Raw genomic sequence first — 24531 nt, forward strand, 5'->3', positions numbered from 1 at the left:
CAATAAATGTCAAAGTACATATTAGCATTTGATTAATCCATTTTATCCTTTGAAGTTACTTTAAATGTACATCAGGGGATCATCTTACTAACTTTGGAACAACATATATAATAAGTTCCTGATTAAACATCTTCTGTCCTGTGGAAAGTTAACATAATTATTTTTCTTCTATTGGTTTATGGTAAAATTCTATCTTTCCAAAATTATAGCAACCTTGGTGCCCATTTGAAATGAATCCTTTTATTGTGGTTCAGGATGGATAAAACAAAGATCATACATTCATATTTCTTAGCATCCTTTTTTGCTTTCCTAGTGATTTTAGGTAATACCTTTAAAAGCACTCCATTACAATTTTAAATGGCAAAGTCACACTTTTATCCCCTTCATGTAAAAGAGACAGAAGCTTAAATACCAGAGCCATCCATCCTGGCAAATTATAGATATGCTAATTGCAAATTTAAAAATACCCCAGCCTTAATGCCATTCTGGTCTTTGATTTTTCTTCCATTCAGATCAGAGCCCTATACTAGAACCTACCTAGATCCTTTCTTCTTTTAGACAACAGTACTGCAGTTTGATCCGTGGGGGCTGAGATGATAAAGTGCAAACACATTTAATACAAAACAATTATTTTTTAATTCTAGTATATCTAAAAATAGGGATTAGGAATGAAAATGCCATCACAGTTATAACTATGCCATCTCTACTTTAATACTTCCAGACATTATTTGTGTGAAAACATTTGATAATCACACAGCCATTTTTCATTTGTAATAGTTTTTATTTAATGCCAGATAAAATGCAATACGTTACATTCTTATTTAAATTGATTAAAACTGATCTCTATTAAGATGTCAGCTATATTAATACCAGTGATTATTAGTGCAATTTAAACTGATCTTTATTTTATAGGAATATTGAATTGTTCAAACTATATTTAAATTATTAGAGTGACAAATCACACGTCAGACTTCCACTCAAGTTTTCCAATATAAGGTTACCTACACGCTGCTGCACAACCTTGGTTTAAAAACGATTGTTTAACGTGAGAAGATGGTTTCCATGCAGGGGCGGATTTACCACGAAACACAGGGTGCCCTGGCATGGGGCCCCCCACTCAGGCTGCTTTGCAGGGGTTGGGGGGGGCCGCGGGGGCAGAAGCTGTGGGAGGCAGGAGAGCAGGGAAGGGGGCTCCCCTGCAGCCTCAGGGGAGCAGGCGGGCGGTGCAGGCGGCGGGAGCGCCAGGAACGCGGGCGCAGGACTCAGAAGGAGCCCAGGGCGGCCGCTTCCCTCCGACCGCCAGCTGCGCAGCTGCCCCGGCCGCTCCTGAGTCCTCCGGCCGCCGCTCCCAGGGCCAGATTCCGAAAGGGGCGGGAAGGCCTCGGGCGCCTGGCGGGGGGTGGGGCGGAGGCGGCTCCGAGAACCATGGCCAATAGGAGCTGTGGGGGGCGGTGCCTGCAGGCAAGCGCAGGGCCGCGCGGAGCCCCCTCCCTCTCCTTCCCCCCCCCCCCCCAAACAGGAGCTGCCCCAGGTAAGTGCTCCACACCCCAACCTCCCGCCCCAGCCCCGAGCCCCCTCCCGCGCCCTAACTCCCTCCCAGCCCCCCCATCCCTGAGCCCCCTCCCACACCCTAACTCCTACCCAGACCTTCCACCTCCAGCCCACTCCTGCATCCTAACTCCCTCCCAGCGCCCTCACCCCCAGCCCTGAGCCCCAGGAGGAGGATGGAGGGAAAAAAAGAATGAAAAAAACCGGGGGCGGGGGCGAGGGTGGGGAAGAGATAAGAGAGAATGCTCCCCCCCCCCCCCGGGGGAGGTCCCAAAAATGAAGCTGAGCACAGGGCCCCACTAACTCGAAATCCACCACTGCTTCCAAGGAGCAAATTTTGAAGGGCAATGTACTTCCTTGCTGTATCAGTACAGGTGTTGAGCAAAATATGTCATGTATGTGAATTAGTATATATTGAAGCTTTCCAAAAAGTGCTTTTTGAACATATTAAGTACACCAGTGAATCATGATATTTCTGTGCTTGCTAATAGAGATGCTTTAGGAAATACTGCTAATTTCTGTGAATCTACCAGATTGTGTCATGTATGGAAGAATCACAACAGATATTGCTATGTGAACATCTGTAACAAAATGGTTAAGTTGTATTGTTAAATATAGGTAACAGATTTTTAAAAGAGATCTAAGCAGCTATCCAATTGGTTTTTGAACACCAACACACTTCTTACTAGCCATAATTTCACTTTGGATAGGCTTTCAGGTGCCTCTAACATCCTTTCCTCAAAGCACTGCAGTAGATGTTTATAAACTTTGCTAAAGTACATCTTGTAACAATAGCCTTTTTCTTTTGCTGTATGAAACCTGGAAATAGATCACTAGACTAAAATTGCCCAGGTTTTCCAACAGGCTAAATATACAGGACTTGAGAAAAAAAGTCTGTGAGCATCAAATTTTTTAATTAGTTACTTGATCTTTAGTAAATGAAATGGTATGATGTATGAAGGTTAGCAATGAAAGATGCAAGACAAAACGAGTTTTTATTGGGAGACTGAACTAGGTATATGAGCAATCAATTTTTGGTATAATTGAATACAAAATATTTGGTATAATATTTAATCAGATACATAAATCCAGGAAACAAGTCATATTACACATTTCGAAAAAAATAGTGGATTATTTATTGAAAAACATGGCTTGAAAGTCACTGAATTTAAGGCATCTCTATACAGCATATATTGATTAGTGCATGCACTCGTGTATGAATGCTGTGTAAATCGTCAAAACTAATTCTAGCATAAGCACGTCTTAAAAACAATGACCTGCCTACAGACTTCCCTGTTCATCCCACCCTGTCTTCTGCACATAGCAGCTCAAGATTGAAGTAGGCCTCCCGCTCTTCCCCAATGAGCATACATCAGATAAAATCCACACTCTCACTCCTTATGCAATTTGCCAGATGTTCACACTGGTGAAGAATTAATCTCTGTAAACGTATAATATCTTTGCTGTTACGAAGGTCAGTGAGATCAGTCAATAGATTTGCTAATATATGCTGGTCATAGAAGTTAAAGCTATGTGAGAACAGTTTTACCTTTTATACTAACCTGTTCCAACATTTCAAAAAACTTTGAGGAAAGACTATGAGTAGCTAGTTTGTCATGAGCTGGAGTAGGACTGGTGGTCTTCTCTTTGACTTGCATATAGCAGGATTCTTCTCATACTTCCACCCAAAGTTGCCTTGCTTTGGCATCAATTTTGGCTTATATGCAAATACGTAGGGATAACTTTTCAGCGAATGTAAATGGGCACATTCACATCAGCTGAGGACCTAGCCCATCATGTAAGTAATAGCTTTCATTACAAAAGTGAGATTTAGAAAGATGCAATACATCAATAAATATGGTAAAATCAGAATAGATTGTTTTAGATTTCAGAGTAACAGCCGTGTTAGACTGTATTCGCAAAAAGAAAAGGAGTACTTGTGGCACCTTAAAGACTAACCAATTTATTTGAGCATAAGCTTTCGTGAGCTACAGCTCGCTTCATCGGATGCATACTGTGGAAACTGCAGAAGACAGATGAAGTGAGTTGTAGCTCACGAAAGCTTATGCTCAAATAAATTGGTTAGTCTCTAAGGTGCCACAAGTACTCCTTTTCTTTTTGCGAATACAGACTAACACGGCTGTTACTCTGAAACCTGTCAAATAAATTGGTTAGTCTCTAAGGTGCCACAAGTACTCCTTTTCTTATTGTTTTAGATGCTACCAGTTTAATTAACACTAAGAAATTAAAGCATATGTGATTACTCATGATAGTCAGCACAAAAATCTAGTGATGCACTAATAAAAAGAGTACTTTAAGATTTCTTTGGGCTGTCCAAAACCTATACTTGTGAGTCATTCCAAATTTCTTCTGAGAGACTGAATTTGTAAGTTGCATCTGAAGTTGGTACTTTATTAGTCAGATCCCTATATCAGTCTCCAGTCAGGAGAAGACCAAGAAAGCATCTGTACCACCTTTGTGCTAATGAGAAGTGGTTAACCCTGCATCTCTGAAATATTAAACATGGATAACTGTTAAAAGTAACTCCTTAATCTGAATATGTTGTGGGGGTGGGGATGTAAATGCAGCTAATGAAGAACTTGTTTTCTTAGCCAAATAAATCTACTGAGCTTCTTTAACAGTCATCAAATTTAACTGGCATTTGGTTAATTTTAACTGGTAAAATGTAAAACAGGATGAAGAGGCCTGTCTGTGCTCAGTCCCTGTGACAAAGTGGGAGAGGTGCAAGGAGCCTCCATTCCTTGTAACTGCATGCAAAAGGTCTTTACACTTCATGAGCAGGATGACTGCTCTAGGCTAGTGCTGATGCTGGTTTCCCCTGAGAGGGTGAGGAAGGGTCAGAACTATGATCCCATCCTCCCTCTATGCTGGTCTGTGAAGCTGCATGTGTGCTGCACCCAATTTTAGGTTTGCACAGTTGCCACTCTGTTCCTAAAAGCATTGTGCCCCAGGAGCATCTGGTGAGGTGATGTGCCTCTGCACTACCCCCTACAAGTAGCTCAATTGTAATGGGATAATTTAGCCTGGATAATTTATATCAGATTGTTGTAATTATCTGCAATTGTAAATTTTAAAATAGTCCAGCAACCAAGTTAATGTACAGTACATTGATTTAAAACTGTGTTTTAAGAAGCTATATTTTATTCCTTGAACTACAGCAAACATGTTAATAAAATATGGATTTATATTACTGAAAATCTTTCAACCTTCTAATGCAACTGTGAATTAGAATTCATTTTGGCACACAGATGTATGCTGTCCACTCCTATTTGTTAGATGCTTAATTAAAATCCCCTTCGTCTCTTAATTTTTACAGACTGAAAAACACTTGTCTGGATAATAGTGATTTTTGTTTTTTTTTTCTGTAGGCTGTTCTTACATTTTTTTAATTCGCATCTGAGAAGCTGAAGTTAGCTTGAATTAATTATTGTTATTTTAAACAGTAAATAATTAATTTCAAAATTTCATAGAAGATTTTCCATGTGATATGTCAGGGCCAAGCCCTGATCATACTGAAGTCAACGGTAAAACTTCCTTTGAATTCACTGGACTCGGGGTTTGATCTTTAAAGAATAAATGTTTATTTTTCTAGCCTACAAAATACAGCCCACTAAAATACAGAAAACTACTGTTTTCTTAATAAATAGAATTGATTGTGAATGACCATGGACCAATCCATCATTTGTGCCTTGATCCATGTCTCATAACTACAGTATTAAGTATACAGCACTGTTAGTGCACAGAGCACTTTGCAGATCACAAAAACAGAAGTTCCTTGCCCTCCGGAAGGAATTGTCAAATTCCAATATTCAGTTCATAGGAGTAAACAGTTCAACTGTGAGAAGTTGGGGAGGCTGTTTTGGAGCTGAGTTCAACATAAGAAGGATTCATGAAAGGAATGTTTTTGTAGGAAGTTGAGAGATGGGACATGATGTGCTAAATGTGGGGTCTTTTTAGAGCTTATGAAGTGGCAAAAAACCAAGAATAGTAGGAGGAAACAGAGGGGCTGATCCTTGACTTACAAGACCATTTTCAGTCCAGAGGAAGAGATCCAGAGATGTCATTAACTTCAATGTCAGAAATTAAATGCCAGAAATGGATGGAAAATACCTAGCTCTAAACGTCCAATAAAAGCTGTACACTCTCCCAGGTGTTTACCAGTGTGTAAGTAAGAGGATAATTTGGATGAAGGAAAGATGGTGGAGCTAAACCCAAGCAAAAGGACAATGATATTGACATTTGAAGAATTAACCAACAGCATATCCTCACCCTCAACTGAAACCATCTGTGCCCCAAATTGCAAGATGGTATGTATCTCTAAATTCCTTCTGGATTCATCACATCTTCTACATACCCATAAGAAATGGGTAGCAGAACTTCCACCTGAGGCTCATCAGCATGCAGACCAGGCCATGGTGATCAACTCAATGATAATTTCCAGCTTTGACTACTTTGGAATACCAAATACCAGTACTCGTATTACTTTGACCTCTGTAAGTGGTTCCCTGAAGCAACAAAAGTCCTTGAAATAAATACCAAGATACTTGAGTTTGTTTGGACACCTGCAGAACCAGAACTCACAGTGCAACTGAAAAACTTCTACGTTTCATCTATCTACGAAGGAAGGAATTTAGGAACAAGGAGTTTGCACACCAAATCTGACCAGTGGCCCATCTAAGCCAGTAGCCTTTGATGCTGACCAGTATCAGATATTTCAGAGATTCTGTGGCCTGCGTTGTGCAGGAGGTCAGACTAGATGATCATAATGGTCCCTTCTGACCTAAATATCTATGAATCTAATCTAATATCTTTTGCAGGACAGGTTCAAGAAAGAGTTTAGTGGGCACTTATGGACTAACCTGCCCATACAGAAAGTTTATTCCTAATTCTATCTGGCGGTGTTTGGCGTGAACTCTCTCTCAAAAAAAATCCTAAATTGTGATTTTTCTCATTTTCGGCATAAAGCAGTCCTTCTACACTGGAAATAAACAATTGTATATACAGTAAACAGAATATGGAATTGTAGTTTACTCTTATTCAGTGTGTAAGAATACAGTGCAGGAGAACTGTAATCTAAAGCTCTATCTTAGACTTCAGATATCACAATCCACTTGTAATTCCTTTTTATAGTTACCTTGATGATAAATAAATCCCTTGATGCTTGCATACCCTTACATCTTACAGTTCCCTCTAGTGTTATCTATATGCTGTGTGTAATATGTAATTTTATTTTTAAAAATTGTTCAGTGCGTTTCTTTCGCCAGTCGTAGTAAGGAAAAAAAACAATGTGAAATATAGCATGTTAATATTAGTTCATTCTAGTGTCCTACATGATTACAGTTTACCAGGCAAAGTAGCAAATGCTCAAAGCAATTGTTCCCGTTAGTGGAATTATAAAAGTACTAAGAGAAATCTTGATCTATGAAGACAATACAATAATGCACAGTGACATATTTTCCTGATTCTCCACAGGGCAAATGGAAGCTACTAATGCTCCTGTCCAAAACCTTTTTTTTTAGAACTGAAAGGAAACATTGGCGATCAAAACAATGGATGGAGATTAGATGTAGAAATTTAGACTATCCTGCAGCACACCAAAAGGGAAAAGATTCAGAAAATTTAGTATTCAGAATCAATACAGCAGCTTAAAACTGCTATTTTTAAAAAATGGAGCCACATTGTGCAAACATTTCACTCATGCGTCTTTGGCAGGTTTTATTTGGGCGAGGTGTGCGGGGAAGGGAGAATAGGGCAGATAGCTATGGTTGTAAAATGTGCTGGTTGAATGTTGCAGATCTTACATGTACTGATTCTAACAAAGGAATATGGAGTCTCCTCTGAATCCATTCTGTGCCCAGCAGTGTGTAGTCAGTGCCCTGAGGAGTCAGTTGTTCCACTGATGTATACACCAGGAATATTTGTCATCCATTGCAGTATTTTGCCTCCAGCTTTGCTAGACCCAATTTTATCTTTTCCTCTAGCAGTATAAATGATATCAGATCAGAATGGCATCTAACTTCGAATGTTTAAAGAAATAAGTAGTTGAAAAATATTTATTGAGAATATGGTTTATATAAATATGTAAAACTTACAGCAATTTAATTCAATTAATATAGTAAAATTGCTTTTGGAATATATTTTATGTATGAATACTTGGTATCTTTTTGGCTAGATGTTTGGGAAATAATAGACAATTACCTTTTAAGTGTCAGATTACATGGAAAGCCCAGAGAATATATTGTGAGAAATAATTCTGATGAATCACCAAAAATATCTCTGTTCTATGAGCATCATGTCATCCCTGTGTTGCAGTAGTGTGTGTTGATTAGGAAAACATTCCAGGTAATTTTGTGTGAAGCAAATGATTGACTTGTATTTTTCCCCTTTCCATTTTTTTCAAAGAGAAAGAAATTAAGGAGGTAGGTGATGCAGAGGGTAATTGCCCAGACCTTTAGAGTCTGGAGACTAGACTCAAATCAGACTTGGGTCATAAATGAGATGAGTTAGATGACCTCAACCTAGTGCCTGGTAGACATCTGTCCACATCACAAAACCTCCATAGATTTCAGCACAATTGGAAATCTCTTTTCAGGAGAGGTTCAGGACTAGATTGAAAGTCCTTGGCTCTGGTTTTGATTTTAAAAGAGTGTGTGTGCGCGCACAAACACACACACAAATCCTCCTTTTTCTTCTCAAACCACTAAAAAAATTGAGAAGGGAGTTTTGGAGCAAACATAAAAGGTAAATTGATCAAATTACTCTATTTGAACTGAATAGTTTTTTTTCTTATACAAACCATTTATTATCTCCATGAATTATTGCTTAGTCTTCTCTTGTTATAATTCTTTCTGATGTAGGTTGCTCTGTAATGTTAATCATGTAGGTGCAGCCTCTGGGAAAGACATAAACTTTAACCTTTCTGGGTCATGGGTCTCAGAAGCCACTTTAGTTAAAGATCAGCACAGTACAAGCATATTCAAACTGTTCTCTCTTGTTTCCAGGTCTCCTACTGCATTGCAGAAAGAGCTAATATAGTCATGTATATGTTAGTTACATACATTTATTTATTATTAAGATTCAGTAGAATATATTGTCTCCCAAAAATGCGTCTACATTACACTTATATATAAGTTAACCATTATATCTGTAAGGTACCTTGTACTAGTCACAATGTGTGACATGCATATCAAATCATTTTAATTAAAAACATTACAAACCTGTTCCCAAAGACAAACTAGTATTTCCTTTTTATGCATGCACGTCTGGTTGCCTGAACTTTGCTGCACCCATCGTGCTGTACAAGCATTTACAGTTTTGTGTACAAACTAATACAAATTAACAGAGTGATTCCCAAATCAATAGGCATTCAGCGCTTCTGGACTGAGGAGTACATAGGGCCAGAATAGCACCTCAGAATTTGGTGTAGGAAAGGAATGGTATCAGAGGTAAAAGCTATTGAGCTCTAAGATGTTCTATAGAACAGGTTGTTAAATTAAAATCTTTCAAATACTGGACTGACTTACTCACTAGTGTGTTAGTGGCATTAGTGCCGTGGATACTAATTGTTTTAATAATGTATATTTGTGACCTGGCATGCAACATTTCACATTAATACATCCCTATAATGATCAAGTAGAAAGTAATATATACTGTATTACTGTACAGCATGTATATTAAAATAAATCAGTTCTATAGTGAAGAAGTACATGAAGAAAATGTAAGCGGGAAGATAAATAGCATGGTTCAATCATTACACCTGTATTTAGAAGCTAAGACCATTCCTTGGTTTTACATTATTTTTAAAGGGCATATTCATATTTTTGGTATTTATTTTACAGCTTTTTGTTTACAGCAGGCCAGACATTTGGTATGTTTCGAATACTAGATTTCAACTCTAGTATTAAAATTTTCTATTGAGAGCTCTCTACACTAAGCTGAAAAATGTTATAAGAAACCATTGTTTGGAACACTTTCACCTTGCAACACATGTATAAAACCTTGCATCCACAAACAATAGTTGTTTCAGGCATTTTGCATTTTGGTGTTAGTTTTGCAACACCTGGAATCGAGTTTTTAGCCTACGTCTTGCCGAATGGTGCACTGTCTAGTGTTTTTCCCCCCAGTGTGTATAGGAAACCACAAGTGTTGCTCCAGCTCACAAACTCTTCAAAATCCACCCCACACTGCAGTGCCTAATTTTTGAAAATTGCTCCAAATTTGCTGTTACCACCAACAGTACTGGGCTTTATGAGACAGCGGTTTCACAAGTACAGAAGCCACTTGTACAACAGTGATTATAAGGTACGCTGCCTGTGAATGCAACAAAACAGTTCTGTCTAATTGTCATTACTGTGTAGATGAGCTAAATGACTGCAAGGACAGCCACTCAGCAAATCACTTCATGAAATCAGTATCCCTGCAGCTGTTTCTTTGCTTTGTGAAGACAGGCCCTTACAGAGTTTATCCAGTAATAAAGTTAAGATAAAAAAGTGTTACTTACTCTTAACATACTGCAGTGATAACGCTTCATGAACTGAGTTATTGTCTAATGCAAAGTACTATAGAGTATTTGGCAATAAATACTACTAGTTAACAAATTGGTATCAGTGATCACCAATTGCAGTGGAACTGCTTTCATAATAAGACATTTCTCGACCTAAGTAAGAATGGCAAGTTCAAGCCTTGTGTTTGTAGGGTTGTGTAGGATAGCAGCCTATTTAGTTCTTTCATTACATTATTCAAAAATTCAGAGCTAACATTTTCAATATACATGGAGGACACAGAGTTACAGTACCATCTTTAAATGATTGTATACACTGATTTTCTTTTAGTTTGTAATTGTTTCTTAGTGGTATTGCATAGCAGTAAGCATTTCTCTTAGCTTCCTTTTCAGCAATCAAGGCAGCAGCGGGGGGGGGGGGGGATGAGTGGGTAAAAAGTCACACAAGATTCGACTTTCATTTGTTCCTGTTTTTAAAAAAGAAAGGAAAGGAAAGATAGACTCCCCATGAAAATATCTTCTATTGGAATGCCTGACTACTGGCTAAATTAATACCTCGGGGCGGAGCAAAGAGTTTGTGTGTCTGTGTGTATAATCTTGTATATTTATATGTTATGCTGATAAATGAATACACACACTATGTAATATGTGTGTGTATATAGACAATAGTAGGTGTGTATGCATATCTATGAAATATTAAACCTCCTCATCTGTTATAACTGTAGACTGGACTTTTATCATATTCTGCTTTTTTGCTATTATTTTTGCCTCCGTGTGGTTTTTCTGTTTGTTTATTTATTTATTTATTTATTTAGGCCCAGGGGAGTGGGCGATTCAGAATTCTCTTATTTATCATAAATTATGTTCGCGCTTGTGTATAATAATCTATGAATAGTTTTTTTAAAAGAGGCAAGGAAAAATTAAATGAATTAGTAAAACACTTCTGTGCTATCAGATTTCAGTACTCATTTCTACTGTAGCGCACTAAATACAGTACTTGAAATAATTATGTAATTATCTCTGGATGGGTTTTATTGTCATTTTAAATAACCAAAACACACTGATGTCACTCTGTCAAATATATACTTTATCTGCAAATACATATGCTATGTCTACTGTAATATCTGAGTTAATAATGGTAGCTGCGAAGTCACAGACAGTATTCTGCATCCATACAGATTTAGGTTGTGATCTAATCATTATTTCAGTTTTGGGTTGGACTTGATCAGTCAGTGCTTCAAAGGGAGAATGCCAAAGAAAACCCAGGGTGTTTCAGGAAGTGGTGTGATGATTCAATAGCTGGCAGCCACTTAGTGTTAGTACTGTATTGCTGGAAATGCTGTTGATCAAAAGGGCACTGTTTTGTTGGAGAAGCTATTTTCCAGGGAAGATGAAAAATCAAGATTTTGATTATATGTGGTCAGCAAGAATCCCAAGTACTTTTCACCAGGGTAGAGGACTTACACCAGTATCATATATATGTATATTCCATATTGGAGAGTTATATTCTGCCTTCTCAAAGTCAAACTGAAGTTTCAGTTGGATATATTTCATACTCTGCTATAACTTTTACCTTCTTCTGGCCCCTTGGCATATGAATTTGGTCACACTAAACTTTAAGAGTATTAGTGGACATAAGTAGGCCTAAGTCTAAGTTAGTATAAGAAAAACTAAGTTGCACCACTTACATATTTCTAAATTTTGTCCTCCGGGTCCCCTGAGTCCTCAGTTTCTGCTGAGACTACCAACAAAGTTGTAGACACATCCCAATGGGAACTTCCTTGAGGCCACTTACTCATTCCACATAGGCCCCTGAACAGCCATTTGATAGTAACTCTTTCTGCTACTACCAAACTGAACTGAATTCAAAGAGGTAGAGGTTCTAGAGTTGTTTTAGCCATTACAAACCTTCTGGATTTTTTTAGTCCCTTCAAATGGGTTCAGTTTTTTATTGTGCCTTTATGTTATTTTACTTGCTATTTCTGTGTATATGGAGTACATCATAACAAAGAACATCTGTTTTACACTGTTCTCATTTTAAAAAGAAATCGCACATTGAAAACAGATCAGTGTGGGACTGGATCTGTCAACCATACTTATGCTGAGTAATCCCACTGATGTCATATATGAGAAGTAAACTACTGTTCAATGCTAGCATGCCAGAATCTTGCTCTATGGAAGTAAATGTAGTGGCAATTCATTTTGTTAAAGTATCATTTTCTTTCATTATATGTAAAAGAATTTTCTAATATGAGTTTTCAGTCTTGGACTGGACATCTGGATTGGCAGTCAGACCCACATGACTGGGCTCATCCTAGGCATTTTTTTTCCTTTTAATGCCTAATCCTGTTTCTTTAAGGGCTTTGCTGGCACCAACAGCCTCAGTCTGCTGTCTCTGCAACTCATAGAGATTTGAACAAGCTCCAGTTTCTCCGTCAGCAGAGGGATAAAAATTGGTTCTCTCAGAGATACAAACCTTCCAGGGATAGCACTAGGCTACAAAATACCTTTAACTCTTTAAATTCCCAAGGGTGCTTCAGTTCTGGACATAGGTACAGTTGAAAATGCTATTTCTCCTCTGCCTCAAATAATACCAAGTCCCAAAGAAGATTTGCCGGTCCAGAAGGGACTCACTCATCTGGGGCAGGCTGTAATTGTATCTTTAGGTCTGGACTTGTTCCACTATGAACAGATGAGCCATGGATGTCGTCCAGTCATGGTTCTCTATAGTTTTCTTCTCCCCCTCAGCCATGTCTTCTCTTCTTCATCAACCAGAACACAAGCCTTGTTGGACCTAGTTCACAAACTCCTCTTGATTGGAGCTATATACTCTGTACCCTTGGGTGAGTTTACCCAGTGAATTGATTCCTTTTACTCCATGGTAATCAATAAATGTGGATGATTTAATCCCATTCTGACCCTGTGTTTTTAACTTATTTATGAAGAGGGCAAGATCGAGGTTGGAGACCCTTAATCTAGCAATGCACTTAACTTCACATCACAATCTTTTGTGATTATTGGTTTAAAGGAAACATAACTCCATTTCTTCATTCAGCCAGCACATCACAGGCATTTCCAGTTCTGTATTGGCAATTCATATTTCCAGAAGAGTCCCCATAGTATTTACTGATCTTGGCCATATTCGTTGCATCTTTGAGAAGGGAGTGAATCCACAATTTCTATTACCTGGATGATTTGCTAACACTAAATTAAGACAACTGAACTTCATCTTCATCAAATGGAATTTTAATCTGTTTCTGAGAATTCATTGAGCCTTCCCTTCTATAGTTAGCCAAGGTCCCTCTGTATTGTCTGACCCCTAAATTGACTTTTCTTATTGCTAACACCTCTTTTTAAGAGTCAATGGCCTTCTTATGTAATTTATTCTTCCTCCATTTTTTGCCTTACATATTCATCCTCAGAACCATTCCAGAATTGCTCCCCCAAATGGTCATCCCCTTTCATGTTAACAAGAAAATCTTAACTTCCTTCTGTTAGAAACTCTCTCTCTCAAAGGAAGTTGTCCTCTATTCTTTAGATGTCACTAGAGTTAGCACATATTATCTACATGGGACAGCTTCTAATTTCCTATTGGTGTTGTAAGAAAGATCTTGAAAACCATTAAATTCCATTGGGTTAGGTTAGAGATCAAGGAATCTGAAGAAAATAGAGTTTTGGCTTTTTTTGGTGGGGAGGCAGGGTGTAATTTTTAGTACATGGCCATATTAAAATCATACAAGTTTAAAAAATTGTCCTATTTGTATTGCATATAGTATCTTTGATTATTGAAATTATATTTTTAACTTTCACCATTTATACTGTTACCTTACTTTTTTGCATTTCACTCAGCTTGACCAATGAAAATAGACCAATCAGTTTTACTTTTATTAATAACCTATTTTACTTTCTGATTTTATGCATTGGGACATTTTTTCCAATGTTGAGATTAATACTGTTAGGGAGATGCTTGAATCATAAAAAATTGTAAATTTCATGATTTCAAAATTTTGTGACAGTCTTAAAATGACTGAAACATTAAAATTCATCTGAACAGTGCAAGTTTTCTAGTGAGGCAAAGTGAGGCCTGTGTGAAATACCCAGCACTGATACTCACAATAGAATAAGGAAAGTTTGCATGTTAGTTCAACATGGGGCAGGAATATCTGAAATAAATCTAGGGTGACCAGATGTCCCGATTTTACAGGGACAGTCCTGATTTTGGGGTCTTTTTCTTATATAGACTCCTATTCCCCACCCCCACCACCTGTCCCGATTTTTCACACTTGCTGTCTGGTCACCCTAAATAAATCCCATCACAAAAACTAAGAACATTGTAGAACCCCATTCTTCACATTAAAATTAATCACAGAATATGTTGGATCACTGCTAAAATACAATACATAAAACTTCCTCATTCAGGTACCTTCTGCGAAAGCACACTTGTGCATTCTAATTTGTGAATGCCCCAAGGTCATGCCCTTGTGATTAGATCTATTCCTGCGAATGTCTGGTGCATAATTGAAACATACAACTCTTAACAGATATACTTCTCTTAAACAATATATTATTCCGCCACAGCATATGCACTCACTGTGCAAAAAAAGCTGACTCTTAAGAAGCAAAGAAACTGATTTTGGTGACCTGGAAAATCCAACACCTCTCAGTATTGAAATATAGTTAAATATGTTGTTAAATAGCGCTACCATTGAATAAATGCCATAGGACTACCATATCAGAATCCACTACTGCAAAATACTATTTCTATAATCATCAAAGATTTCACAGAAAATGTTAAATTTTGTGGACATTTCTCATATACGGGGCATGTGCAGGTTATAGTCTGAGGGATGCGGCTGTGATTGAAGGATCAGTGAGCGTATACAAGGTAGGAGATGTGGAGCCTGAGTTGGAGTCAGCTGGTCTGCTCCTGGTTTTGCTCATAGGGAGCCTACAACCAGACCACTGAGAACAGTATAAGAGAGAAGAGAAAAGAAAACACTGGCTTCTTGTTCCAGCTGCAAAAGAACAAACAAACCAGAGAAAGAAAGGGGGAAAAAAGAATCTGACCCTCCCTCCCCACAAGTCCTCAGAAAAAACATGATTATTAATAAAGTAAAGCTCTAATAACTTAAAAGGTGAGTGAGGTGTCTTTGTTTCTCTTTTCAGGTAGATCATGATGCTTTTCTAGTACATTATTCTTTATTTGGTACTGGCCATTAAAATGTGTCTACAAAATTTAGGTTCCGCAAAAGGTTTAACTCAGCATAGCTCTATTGAAACCAATGGAATTATGCTGATTTACACCAACGGAGGATCTGGTCCTCGGTGTTTTCCTGTGAAATATGAAATTTTCCTCCATGAAATAAAAAGGCAACTTTTTCTGTGGAAAAAATTACAGCATTACTTACAATCCGTATTATTTGCTAGCCTGCCTACAAACAAGAAGAAAAGAGCAAGCATATGAGTCCCTTCGTGAGGTAGTGTAGAGAATACCAAACTGTAGTATTAATAACCTCCTGTTATTGAATACTCCATCTGTTCCTCATGCCAACTTATCCTCACTTAGAGCACTCCCCTTGTCATAATATTTTGTACCACGCTCCCCTCCCTGAAACAACAGTTCCACTTTCGAACAACGTTTGCCCAGTTGTGCAACCCCACTGAGAAAATGGTCTTGGCTGTATCTGTTTCTCATGTTTCCCTAGTAAAAATATTATTGAATTCCAATTCTACTTCTGATGTTGATTGTGCTATTAATTATTCCTCACGTTATCTTCATACCCATATTGGCAATCATAGAGACTCCTGTAACAGATAAATACACCTGTCTGGCAATGCCTGCTTGTATTGTTGCATAATACTTAATTCATCATGCTGTAATTTTAGTGATGCAACAATAATATATATTATCTTTATGTTGCAATTTATTATATCGGTAAATTGATATATATTTGCTTCAGTATTTTCATTATTCTGCCATTTATTAACATGCACAAATGTCAATAAAACACCTAACCACTAGAAATACATTTTTAAGCCCCACATGAATAACTCGGGCCCAGATTGTGCCCTACTGATAGACAAACGGGACGTAGCTGGGATTGGGAGAATGCATTTTAGCCATTTCTGCCCAGCTCTCACTGGCCCCCAGTGCTGCAGGAGGAAAGTTAGTAGAGCTCTCCTCCTTACTGGAGAATGCCCTGAGACAAGGAGTCACCTAGCAGGGTCTGGGCAGAGCCAAACGGCCAGGGTGTTGGGCCTGCTATGGAAGCCTAGGTGCTTCACTTGTGCTCCCAGCAGTTTCCTGAGATCCAAAGCATTTGGAGTCTGGACCCCCACTTTTTTCCTCTGGGGACAAAAGAATACAGAAGAAATTCTGGGGAAGGAACCACACAAAATTTCCAGCCCCCCCCCCCCCCCCCCGAGTGTATAGGAGTATGATCTGGACATCAGGTTTGCTGTGTTATTATTACCAAACTACAATAAATTACTATGACAACTACCTAATAGGTACTTCTGACTATTTGTGTTAGGTACTTTTGATATACCTATTACCATGGCATCTCAGTGCAATGAAACCATTCCAAAGCATTGAAGGTGGTCACAAAAGGCTATAATCTTGTCTATCACCTTCCCAGTAGCATTTTTAAATCACACAGGAGCCTAAGGTTTAAAGATGCAGTAATGATATCAGAATGATCATCCCAGAAAAGTATTAAATCGCATAGGAGGAGATGGAGTAACTTTGATTAATTCAGCTGACATGGAATAACACAGCAGGCAGAGATAAATGTACAGCAAACTCACTTCCTTGTAATGAATGGATTTTCCTCACTGAAACCCAGAGGCTGGATCTGAGTTGAATGTTCCTGGATAATTAATGGCCTGATCCTGCTTCCATTGAAGCCAATGGAAGCTTGGCCATAGACTTCAGTCGGAGCAGAAACAGACCCTAAACTGCAAGTGTGTGTCTTTACAGAGACACATACATGTACTAGAAGTAAAGTTATATTTTAATCCAATCAAATCCTGACACATTTTCCTCTTCCTTTCCATACCCTTAAAATGTAGATTGTTACTTTAAGTTGGTAAAATCTGCAACCTGTTTTTTGTGTGTGTGTGCACACTTGTCAGAGGGAAAGAAAAATACAGTACTCCAGAAACTGGTTTCTGAAGCCTGTTTACAGTGCTATGTACTGCAAATAAAAACCTGGTGGTTTATTTTTGGAAAACGATACGGTGGTCACTTTTCATTTGTCAGACTTTTCTGTTAAAAGAAAATCTTTCCATTTCTAGCATTGGTTCTTGGCTGAAACATTTAGCATTTTGAAATCTGAGCTACATTGATAGTGTAATTAAAGTTTGTAAAATGATTAAAATAATAGACTCTACTCTCTGACTTGTATGCAGAAAAAGAAAAGGATTCCAGAAAAGGTAGTAGCTATTTATGAATATAAATCCATGGTTACAGCTCCGGTCCAAGTAAATGATTAGGCCTGCAAGTGCACGGCCATTATGCGAGTTAATTATATTCTTCATAGAGCCCTTCCACATACAGTTTAGTGTGTACTGCATTATGCAAGTCAGCTGACCCAGCCAGGCAGTAGTCTTTACAAAATCTTTAGTTTTCCATCCTCCTCCTAAGCTTGTTCGATGAAGAAAATAATATTTAATTGGTAACATTTTCCTTGCTTAGGTATATTTTAATTATGAATTCTGCCTGATTGCAACTTTCTGGTAAGGAAGATATGATGAATATTTTGGACAGTTTTAATTTTGAGTTTATTATTGTATCTGCAAATTAGTGGAGTCCTTTACATTTTTTTGAAATTTTAATACTTAATTAACAATGGAAGAAAATTTAAAATGTTGTCTAATTTATACAGTAGATTAATTTATGACCCAAAATATTGGAGAAAATATTCCATAATTTTATGTTGTTGTAATAGATGTAATGTGATGTATAGGGCACTAGTCAAATTCATCAGGTGTGCGGGTTTTTTCCTCATTTGAGAACTGGAATTCTGCAAGTTCCAGCTACTAAAGTTTCTGCTTGATAATTTCATCAGGGGTAATGCATTTGACTCTTCGAAGATGTGCATTCTCCAGAATCTTTCCAGAAGCCCTGTGCCTCTGCATAGCCCCCACTAACTTCTGTCATCATCATTATTAATATTGAAGTCAGGGCTGGTAGCCCCACTTGTTGTTATTAAGGTCCCCGGACACTTCTCATTATAACACCCTGTTTTCAGTTGCTTACAACTTTGGCAAACTTCAACCATTTGGGCTGAAATTTTACATGCTGGGTGTCTGTCTCAGGCATTTTTGAAAGAAAAAAAATCAGCGAAAATGGTTCAGCCATTTCTAAGAACAAGAGTAAGGGAAAACGTTTCTCTGTTTTGCCAATGTTAAAAAATTCCGACAACTTTTTATTTGGAAAGCTATGTAGCAGGAAATTTGGCAGGTGGGATGGTCTTTGTGTCAGCACTACATACATGATCAGTAGAGTCCTCTTAGATTTTAACAGATAAATTCGGTGCAGCCTTAATTCAGCCCCATCTATGTATGCATTATAATAAAGTCTTTAATTACAGGATCACATAGTATTTTTTTCCACAGGACCGCTGTCTCATTCATTTCTCAGGAAGCTCCTGCTCTTGGATTGAATCAGTGTTGTATAGCGAAGGACACTGTTGCCTGTCAACCCCTGCCTCATTTGTTGTGGTAGCTGGAAGGTGTGTGGTGAATGAAGGCAGGGGACTACAGAAAAAATGAAGGTGGTCTCATGATCAAGGTAGTTGAATGCTGCTTTAGAGAACTGGGATTCTATCCATGCCTTTGCCACAGATTTCCCATATGATACCACTCAAATTACTTAAACCAAACTTTTCACAGGTAGTCACTAATCGTGTGTTCTTAATTTTCTGGATGTCTGATTTAAGACCCTGGGGTCTGATTTGCAGAAGGGCTGAGCAATCGGTGGGAGCTATATAAAGTGCTATATAAAGCTAAGTACCATGAAAAATGAGGTGCCACATGTCTCAAATTGAGCACTAAAGTTAGTGGATACTTTTTACTTTAATCTCTCTGTGCCTCACTTCCCCATCTGTAAAATGGGGACAGTAGTCCGTCATCTCACCAGGGCAGCCTGAAAATAAATTCATAAAGCTTGGTCTGAAGAGCCAGGATCTCCAGATGACAGCTGTAACAGACCCGGTACCAGACACAGAGGTGGGACATACAAAGCGCAGTGATCATTTTAGAATTAGTGGAATATGCTTGATAGTGAAGAATGGCAGGATTTGGCTCATAAGATACCTTTTGTTCTAATTCTGCCCTCACTTAGACTGGTGGATTCCCATTTCAGTCAGTCGACGTCCCCCAAGGTAATTGAAAGCAGAATCGGGCCCTAATTATTTACAGTGTGAGCCACTGAAAGGGGTCTATAAACTAAGATACATTTTTTCTTATTTGCCATTAGTGTGGGCCCTTAGAAAATAAGAAATTATTTATTTTAAAAAAATTGTCCTTCATGTATAGGGGAGGGAGGAAATCGTCAACCAAATTGCATAATAAAATACAAGAATATAAAAAGGCATTAATCAGAATTTGTTCTGTGGGTCTAAAGCAGTGGTTCTCAAACTTTTGTACTGGTGACCCCTTTCACATAGGAAGCATCTGAGTGTGACCCCCTTTGTAAATTAAAAAACACTTTAAAATATATTTAACACCATTATAAATGCAGGAGGCAAAGCAGGGTTTGGGGTGGAGGCTGACAGCTCACGACCCCCCCATGTAATAACCTTGCGACCTCCCGCGGGGTCCCGACCCCCAGTTTGAGAACCCCTGGTCTAAAGAGAAAACACATCATATAGTTACACTGTGAAACTTTTCAAACAGCTCAGCTGCTAAAATATATCTAAATAACTCCGTTTTACTGCGCTATAAAAGTAATTCCAGGTTCTCAATGCGTGTGTGGTTTCCCCCCCCCCTTTCCGTTGCTAATAAGCAACTGTGAAAAACGTGTCCCCCAATTGCTTTTGTTTTGAAAATTGACAGAGGGGCCGCAGCCCTGAGCTATTGCTTTCTGCCTCCCGTCCGTTTGCTTTTGATGGCACTTCCGAGCTTGGAAACAAGAGATTAGCTTCGTCGGACCTAAGCTCCGCCTGCAGCGCCTCTCCCACTTTCAGAGACAGCAGCGCTGGGGCTGTGTGTGTGTGTCTGTGTGTGTGTGTGTCTGTCTGTGTGTTACTTCGGGGGGAACTAGAAGTAGCCGCCATATGCTTAGGATATTTGTGTGTGGTGATACTGGAGTGAAGTTCTCTTTGTAGAGAGACTGGACAGCTATCTCAATGGGAAGTTCTCATTTACTAAACAAGGGCTTGCCACTAGGTAACGATTTCACTGTCTATTTTGTTCCGATTTCCTCTGTGAGCTTGCTTTAAAGAGACATCGATCTCTGTGTGGACATAAAGGCTCGCTCTGCTTCTTCCCCTCCCCTCCCCCTCCCTTCGCTGCCTGCTCGCTTTGTGTGTGTGAGAGTGGTTTGGGTTTGTTGGTTTGTTTTTTTTTTTATCTAGACTTGTTAGAGACTATAAGGTTATTTGTCATGAGAGGTGCGGGTGGCCAGACATTGTCTGTCGAGCAACTTTGCCTAGTAACTGCTGGAATAGAGAGATTTAAATAAAAATTAAAAAAAAAAAATGGAAACAGCAAGCTCGGGTGAAGCCTAGTTCAGGGACTCGAACTTGGCTGTTGATTCATTTCACCCTTTAAAAGAAAAAAAGAAAAAAAAAGACTGCACTAAAATAGCCTTAAATCTATATCCATGATTTTAATTCTTTTTCTCCCCATACACCCGCTCAGGGATTAAACAGTGTCTTGGCTTTTAGCTGCAGTAAAAGGCAGGTAAAATGCCATGTAGAAAAAGCTGTGCTAATTTTTCAGTAAACAGGAAGTTAAAATCATTTTATTACTGTTAAAAAAAAAAAAAAACTGTTTAAGGCCTGAATGTTGAAATGACTTTGCTACGTATGGGGATAGGTTATTTATTTGTGAGGTAAGGCTTTCCTCCACAAATTTGAGTTCCTATTTTTTAAAAATATGCTAGCAAAGGCATTTATGGATTGCTGCTGCTGCTGTTGAGGGTAAAGACAGCTCATACGCATGGGGTGATGTTACAGTATTTGGCTCAACTGCCAGCTTAAAATGTTTCTGTTAATCTGAAAACTGTTATATGCTGCTTCAGTCAGCAACAACAAAATATAGAATCGAACAGCGAGTGATTCCCAAAGAGAAAGCTATAGAGCCAAAATAATAACTTCATTTGCTGTGTAGATTTGTCTATTATGTGTCTTTGGGTTTTTTAAAAATATTTTTAAAATCAGATGGCTGCCTTTGCACTCTTGATAGTGAAGTAGACTGTATGTAGCCATCGACATTACCAGCCGTACTTTAAAAAATTTCACCTGTTGTGGCTTAAATTAAATAATTGAATTTCAGTGCATATTTTAACAACTCTTGTCCTTATTAAGAAGAATGTTTGCTTTTAGTCCTTGGTGTAACAGCCGTGAGGCAATCACCCATTTAGCCTCATTTAAATTAATGGGGCTTAATAGGACTGTAGTGAATGTGTACTTTTTTTTCAGTGAATTAAAACGAATTACAGTATTTGGGATGTATGTGTGTGATTCTAATGCATCACAGAGATTCCTTTCCCTGGATCTCAGAAAATGTAAGTATGTTTATTTAGCATTCTAGTCCCTTTGCAAGCAGTCAGGTCCATGTATTTTAATACTTCAATCTCATTATTATATTCCTGCAGAAAAGGAACCAGAAAACACTAATAAACATCAGACATATATAAATCATTGCTGCTTTAGATGGAAGGATCAGCTCATTAAATGCATCTGCTGAATACCTTCGCTTACCTAGTAAATAATAAAAGTAGAGTAAAATAAGCTTAATATGGAGAAAGTTACACGGGTAGAGAGAATGTTTTCACAATATACCTGCTTGTTCTGTATTTTTGGTCTAGTTTAGTGGCATATTTGTGCCATATCATGAACCTCCTCATAGTATCTGTGTAAAATTAGTAACACCAACTCCTAATTTTGCTATTTGTAATATTATTGTTTTATATTGACCTCCACCTCCTTATGGCAACAAAATTACACCAGTGTATTTTTGATGTTTTAAAATATAATCTAAATATTATATAATTTGTTACTTTAGCCATCCAGACAGGAGCTACCTCTTTGCAGTTAACTACAGTACTAAATATATAATTCAGTTACTGAAGCTACTATTTTGAAATAAACTTCGTTTTGTGGATTTTTAAATTCAGTCTTGTGGTATGTAGATTGGGAAAACTGCAGCATGCAAACATTCAGTGTGCATACAAATGTGTTTCTTATAGGGAGTGTGACGTGCCATATGGGCTATGATATCTGAGTTGTTAATAATGTGACAAATTAAATTCAAAAATGTCCTTACATATGTCAGTTGGTTTGACTTTTACCCTTTTTTTTAAAACTTTGGTCTTTGCACCATCAAAGAGTAATTGTCGCAACTCCCTATTCAGAATGCCTGATGCTTTAATATACTAATCTGTATTTCTTAGAGTTATCGTTTTATTTATAATGTGAACGCAGCAGTCACAGTATTTAGCTCAAAAATCTCATTAAAGAGATTAGAATTAGGCTGCCACCATAATGTGTTATCGTATGGATACTGTATCATGCATTCCAACATTCTTAAGCATGGTTTCAATCCATCTCTGTCAACTAAGAACATCTACAGCAATTAGATAATTAGCCAGGATTGTACCCTTTGGGAAAACTTCAGTGTTTTCCTAAAATGTGTGTTTATATGGCTGTTAAGGGAATGAAATATTATTAGGTTGTTAATTAGATATTTTGAATGACCAGTGAGCATATGGTAAGACATTGACTTTAGTTGTATTTAAGAAAAGACACACAAGAATTGGTCGGTCTGTCTTCTGATTTACTTCTATAAAATACCACTATTCCTTGTTCATTCAAAGTCATCTGAATATTTTGGGCTACAATTGCTAGTTTCCATTTTGTCTTTCTTACCCACTATTAGTTTGTAATAGCTGTGTTTCTGTAAGGAACTCTGGGTGGATGACAACTAGAGACCCAGATTCAAGAGTAATATTAGGGGCTCTTGCTTCTTGGGCCAGCTGGGAACATTGATGAGGTGATACTCTTAGTCTCTGGGCTACAGCATGTGTCAGGCTTTCAAATCCCATAGCAACACTGCGTTTTCATCTAAGGCTGCCTAACGGCCTGGCCCCTGTAATTATTTATTTAATGAGAAAGTTGGGATGGAGTGACATTGAATAAAAAATGGCCTAAAATGTAAGGTTAGGATAAAAATTATAGGACAGACCTCTTTCTCCTTATCTCCCTACCATACACTTATGCGCCCAGTCTATTAACTAAATTCATACTGTAGAGATGAGGGTGTCTGGAGCATACATTACTGAGGGGTAGGAAAAAACTCATGGTTACTTTCATTATCCTCCTCTCTTACCAACTCAAAAACGAAGATGGCAATTTAAGCTGATTTCTGTGTGTAATCCCACTAGAAATGTGTAGCAGAAATTCTTTACATATTATAAAACAGGCCGTTTTCAGATTGCCAAAACATAAAAAATATAAACTGTCTCCTACTAACATAATTCGCAATTTAAAGTAACATTAGGACACTATAGATTGTTTGTGGGTTGCGTTTTTTTTTTGTTTTTTTTTTAAGTTCTAAAAGTAATATTTTCAACTACATTTTTTTTCATTCCAAAATATTCTCATCCCACCTTCTTGAGTGACTAATGTACGGGAGTGGATTAGGAGTCCATGACCATTTGAGTTTCTCCTGGCTTTAAGTGATGTACAACATTGTGATGACAGCATCTGATGGAAAGCAAAGCTAAGGAAATCTCAAACTGTGAGCAGGTTGGGGGCTGGAGCTTGTTCTGAGCCCCTAGGTTTAACAGTTTGCTTAGGGGTTTGTAAAGTTTGGAGGCCAGAATATTTGGTACTGCTTTACTTCACTTAATTTGGTTAAACCACTTTCGAGCCTCCCTAATTCGGGTCCTGGCCAGGGGCCTGTCCAATCCCCAGCACAATTTAAAACAGCCTCAGGGCTCCAGTAATTTGCACTGCCTTCTGACTGTCCTCTATGAGCTATTACACTGTCGGAGAATAGCTGGAGTGAACTGTGCTTTGGCCATACTCCCTCCTGCCCCAACCTGCCCTATACATCCTGGTCAGGGTGGGAATTTGCGTAGAGGTGTTAAATTAGCCTCTGCAAATGGAGTATTCTGGAGGGGCAGATTCAGCTCTCTTTGTGCCACTGGACCAAAAAGGGATGTGAATCAAGACCTTTTCCTAGGTGTGATGAAGTTTTTGCCACAATAAGTAGCATCTACAAAAAAGGTG

The 24531-nt window shown here is 38.2% G+C and overlaps 1 protein-coding gene across 18 annotated transcripts in view; it reads left to right on the forward strand.

The window, feature by feature from the left end:
• The window catches only part of CTBP1 (C-terminal binding protein 1), a 430677-nt gene that overhangs the window by 312276 nt on the left and 93870 nt on the right, over positions 1–24531 (forward strand). For 3 of the 18 annotated variants that reach the window (XM_073342797.1, XM_073342798.1, XM_073342806.1), the window contains exons 1-2: positions 21073–21128; positions 21718–21803. The exons of 8 other annotated variants lie outside the window; for them this stretch is intronic. In XM_073342797.1, the coding sequence (XP_073198898.1) occupies positions 21088–21128; positions 21718–21803 (127 nt within the window). In that variant the 5' untranslated portion in view covers positions 21073–21087. Of the gene's footprint in view, positions 1–20244; positions 20462–21072; positions 21129–21714; positions 21804–24531 lie in introns of those variants that run through there. 7 more of the 18 variants (XM_073342812.1, XM_073342813.1, XM_073342807.1 and 4 more) reach the window with 5 other exon arrangements.

The sequence above is a fragment of the Lepidochelys kempii genome, chromosome 4, assembly GCF_965140265.1.
Source record: "Lepidochelys kempii isolate rLepKem1 chromosome 4, rLepKem1.hap2, whole genome shotgun sequence".
NCBI classification, from domain to species: Eukaryota; Metazoa; Chordata; order Testudines; family Cheloniidae; genus Lepidochelys; species Lepidochelys kempii.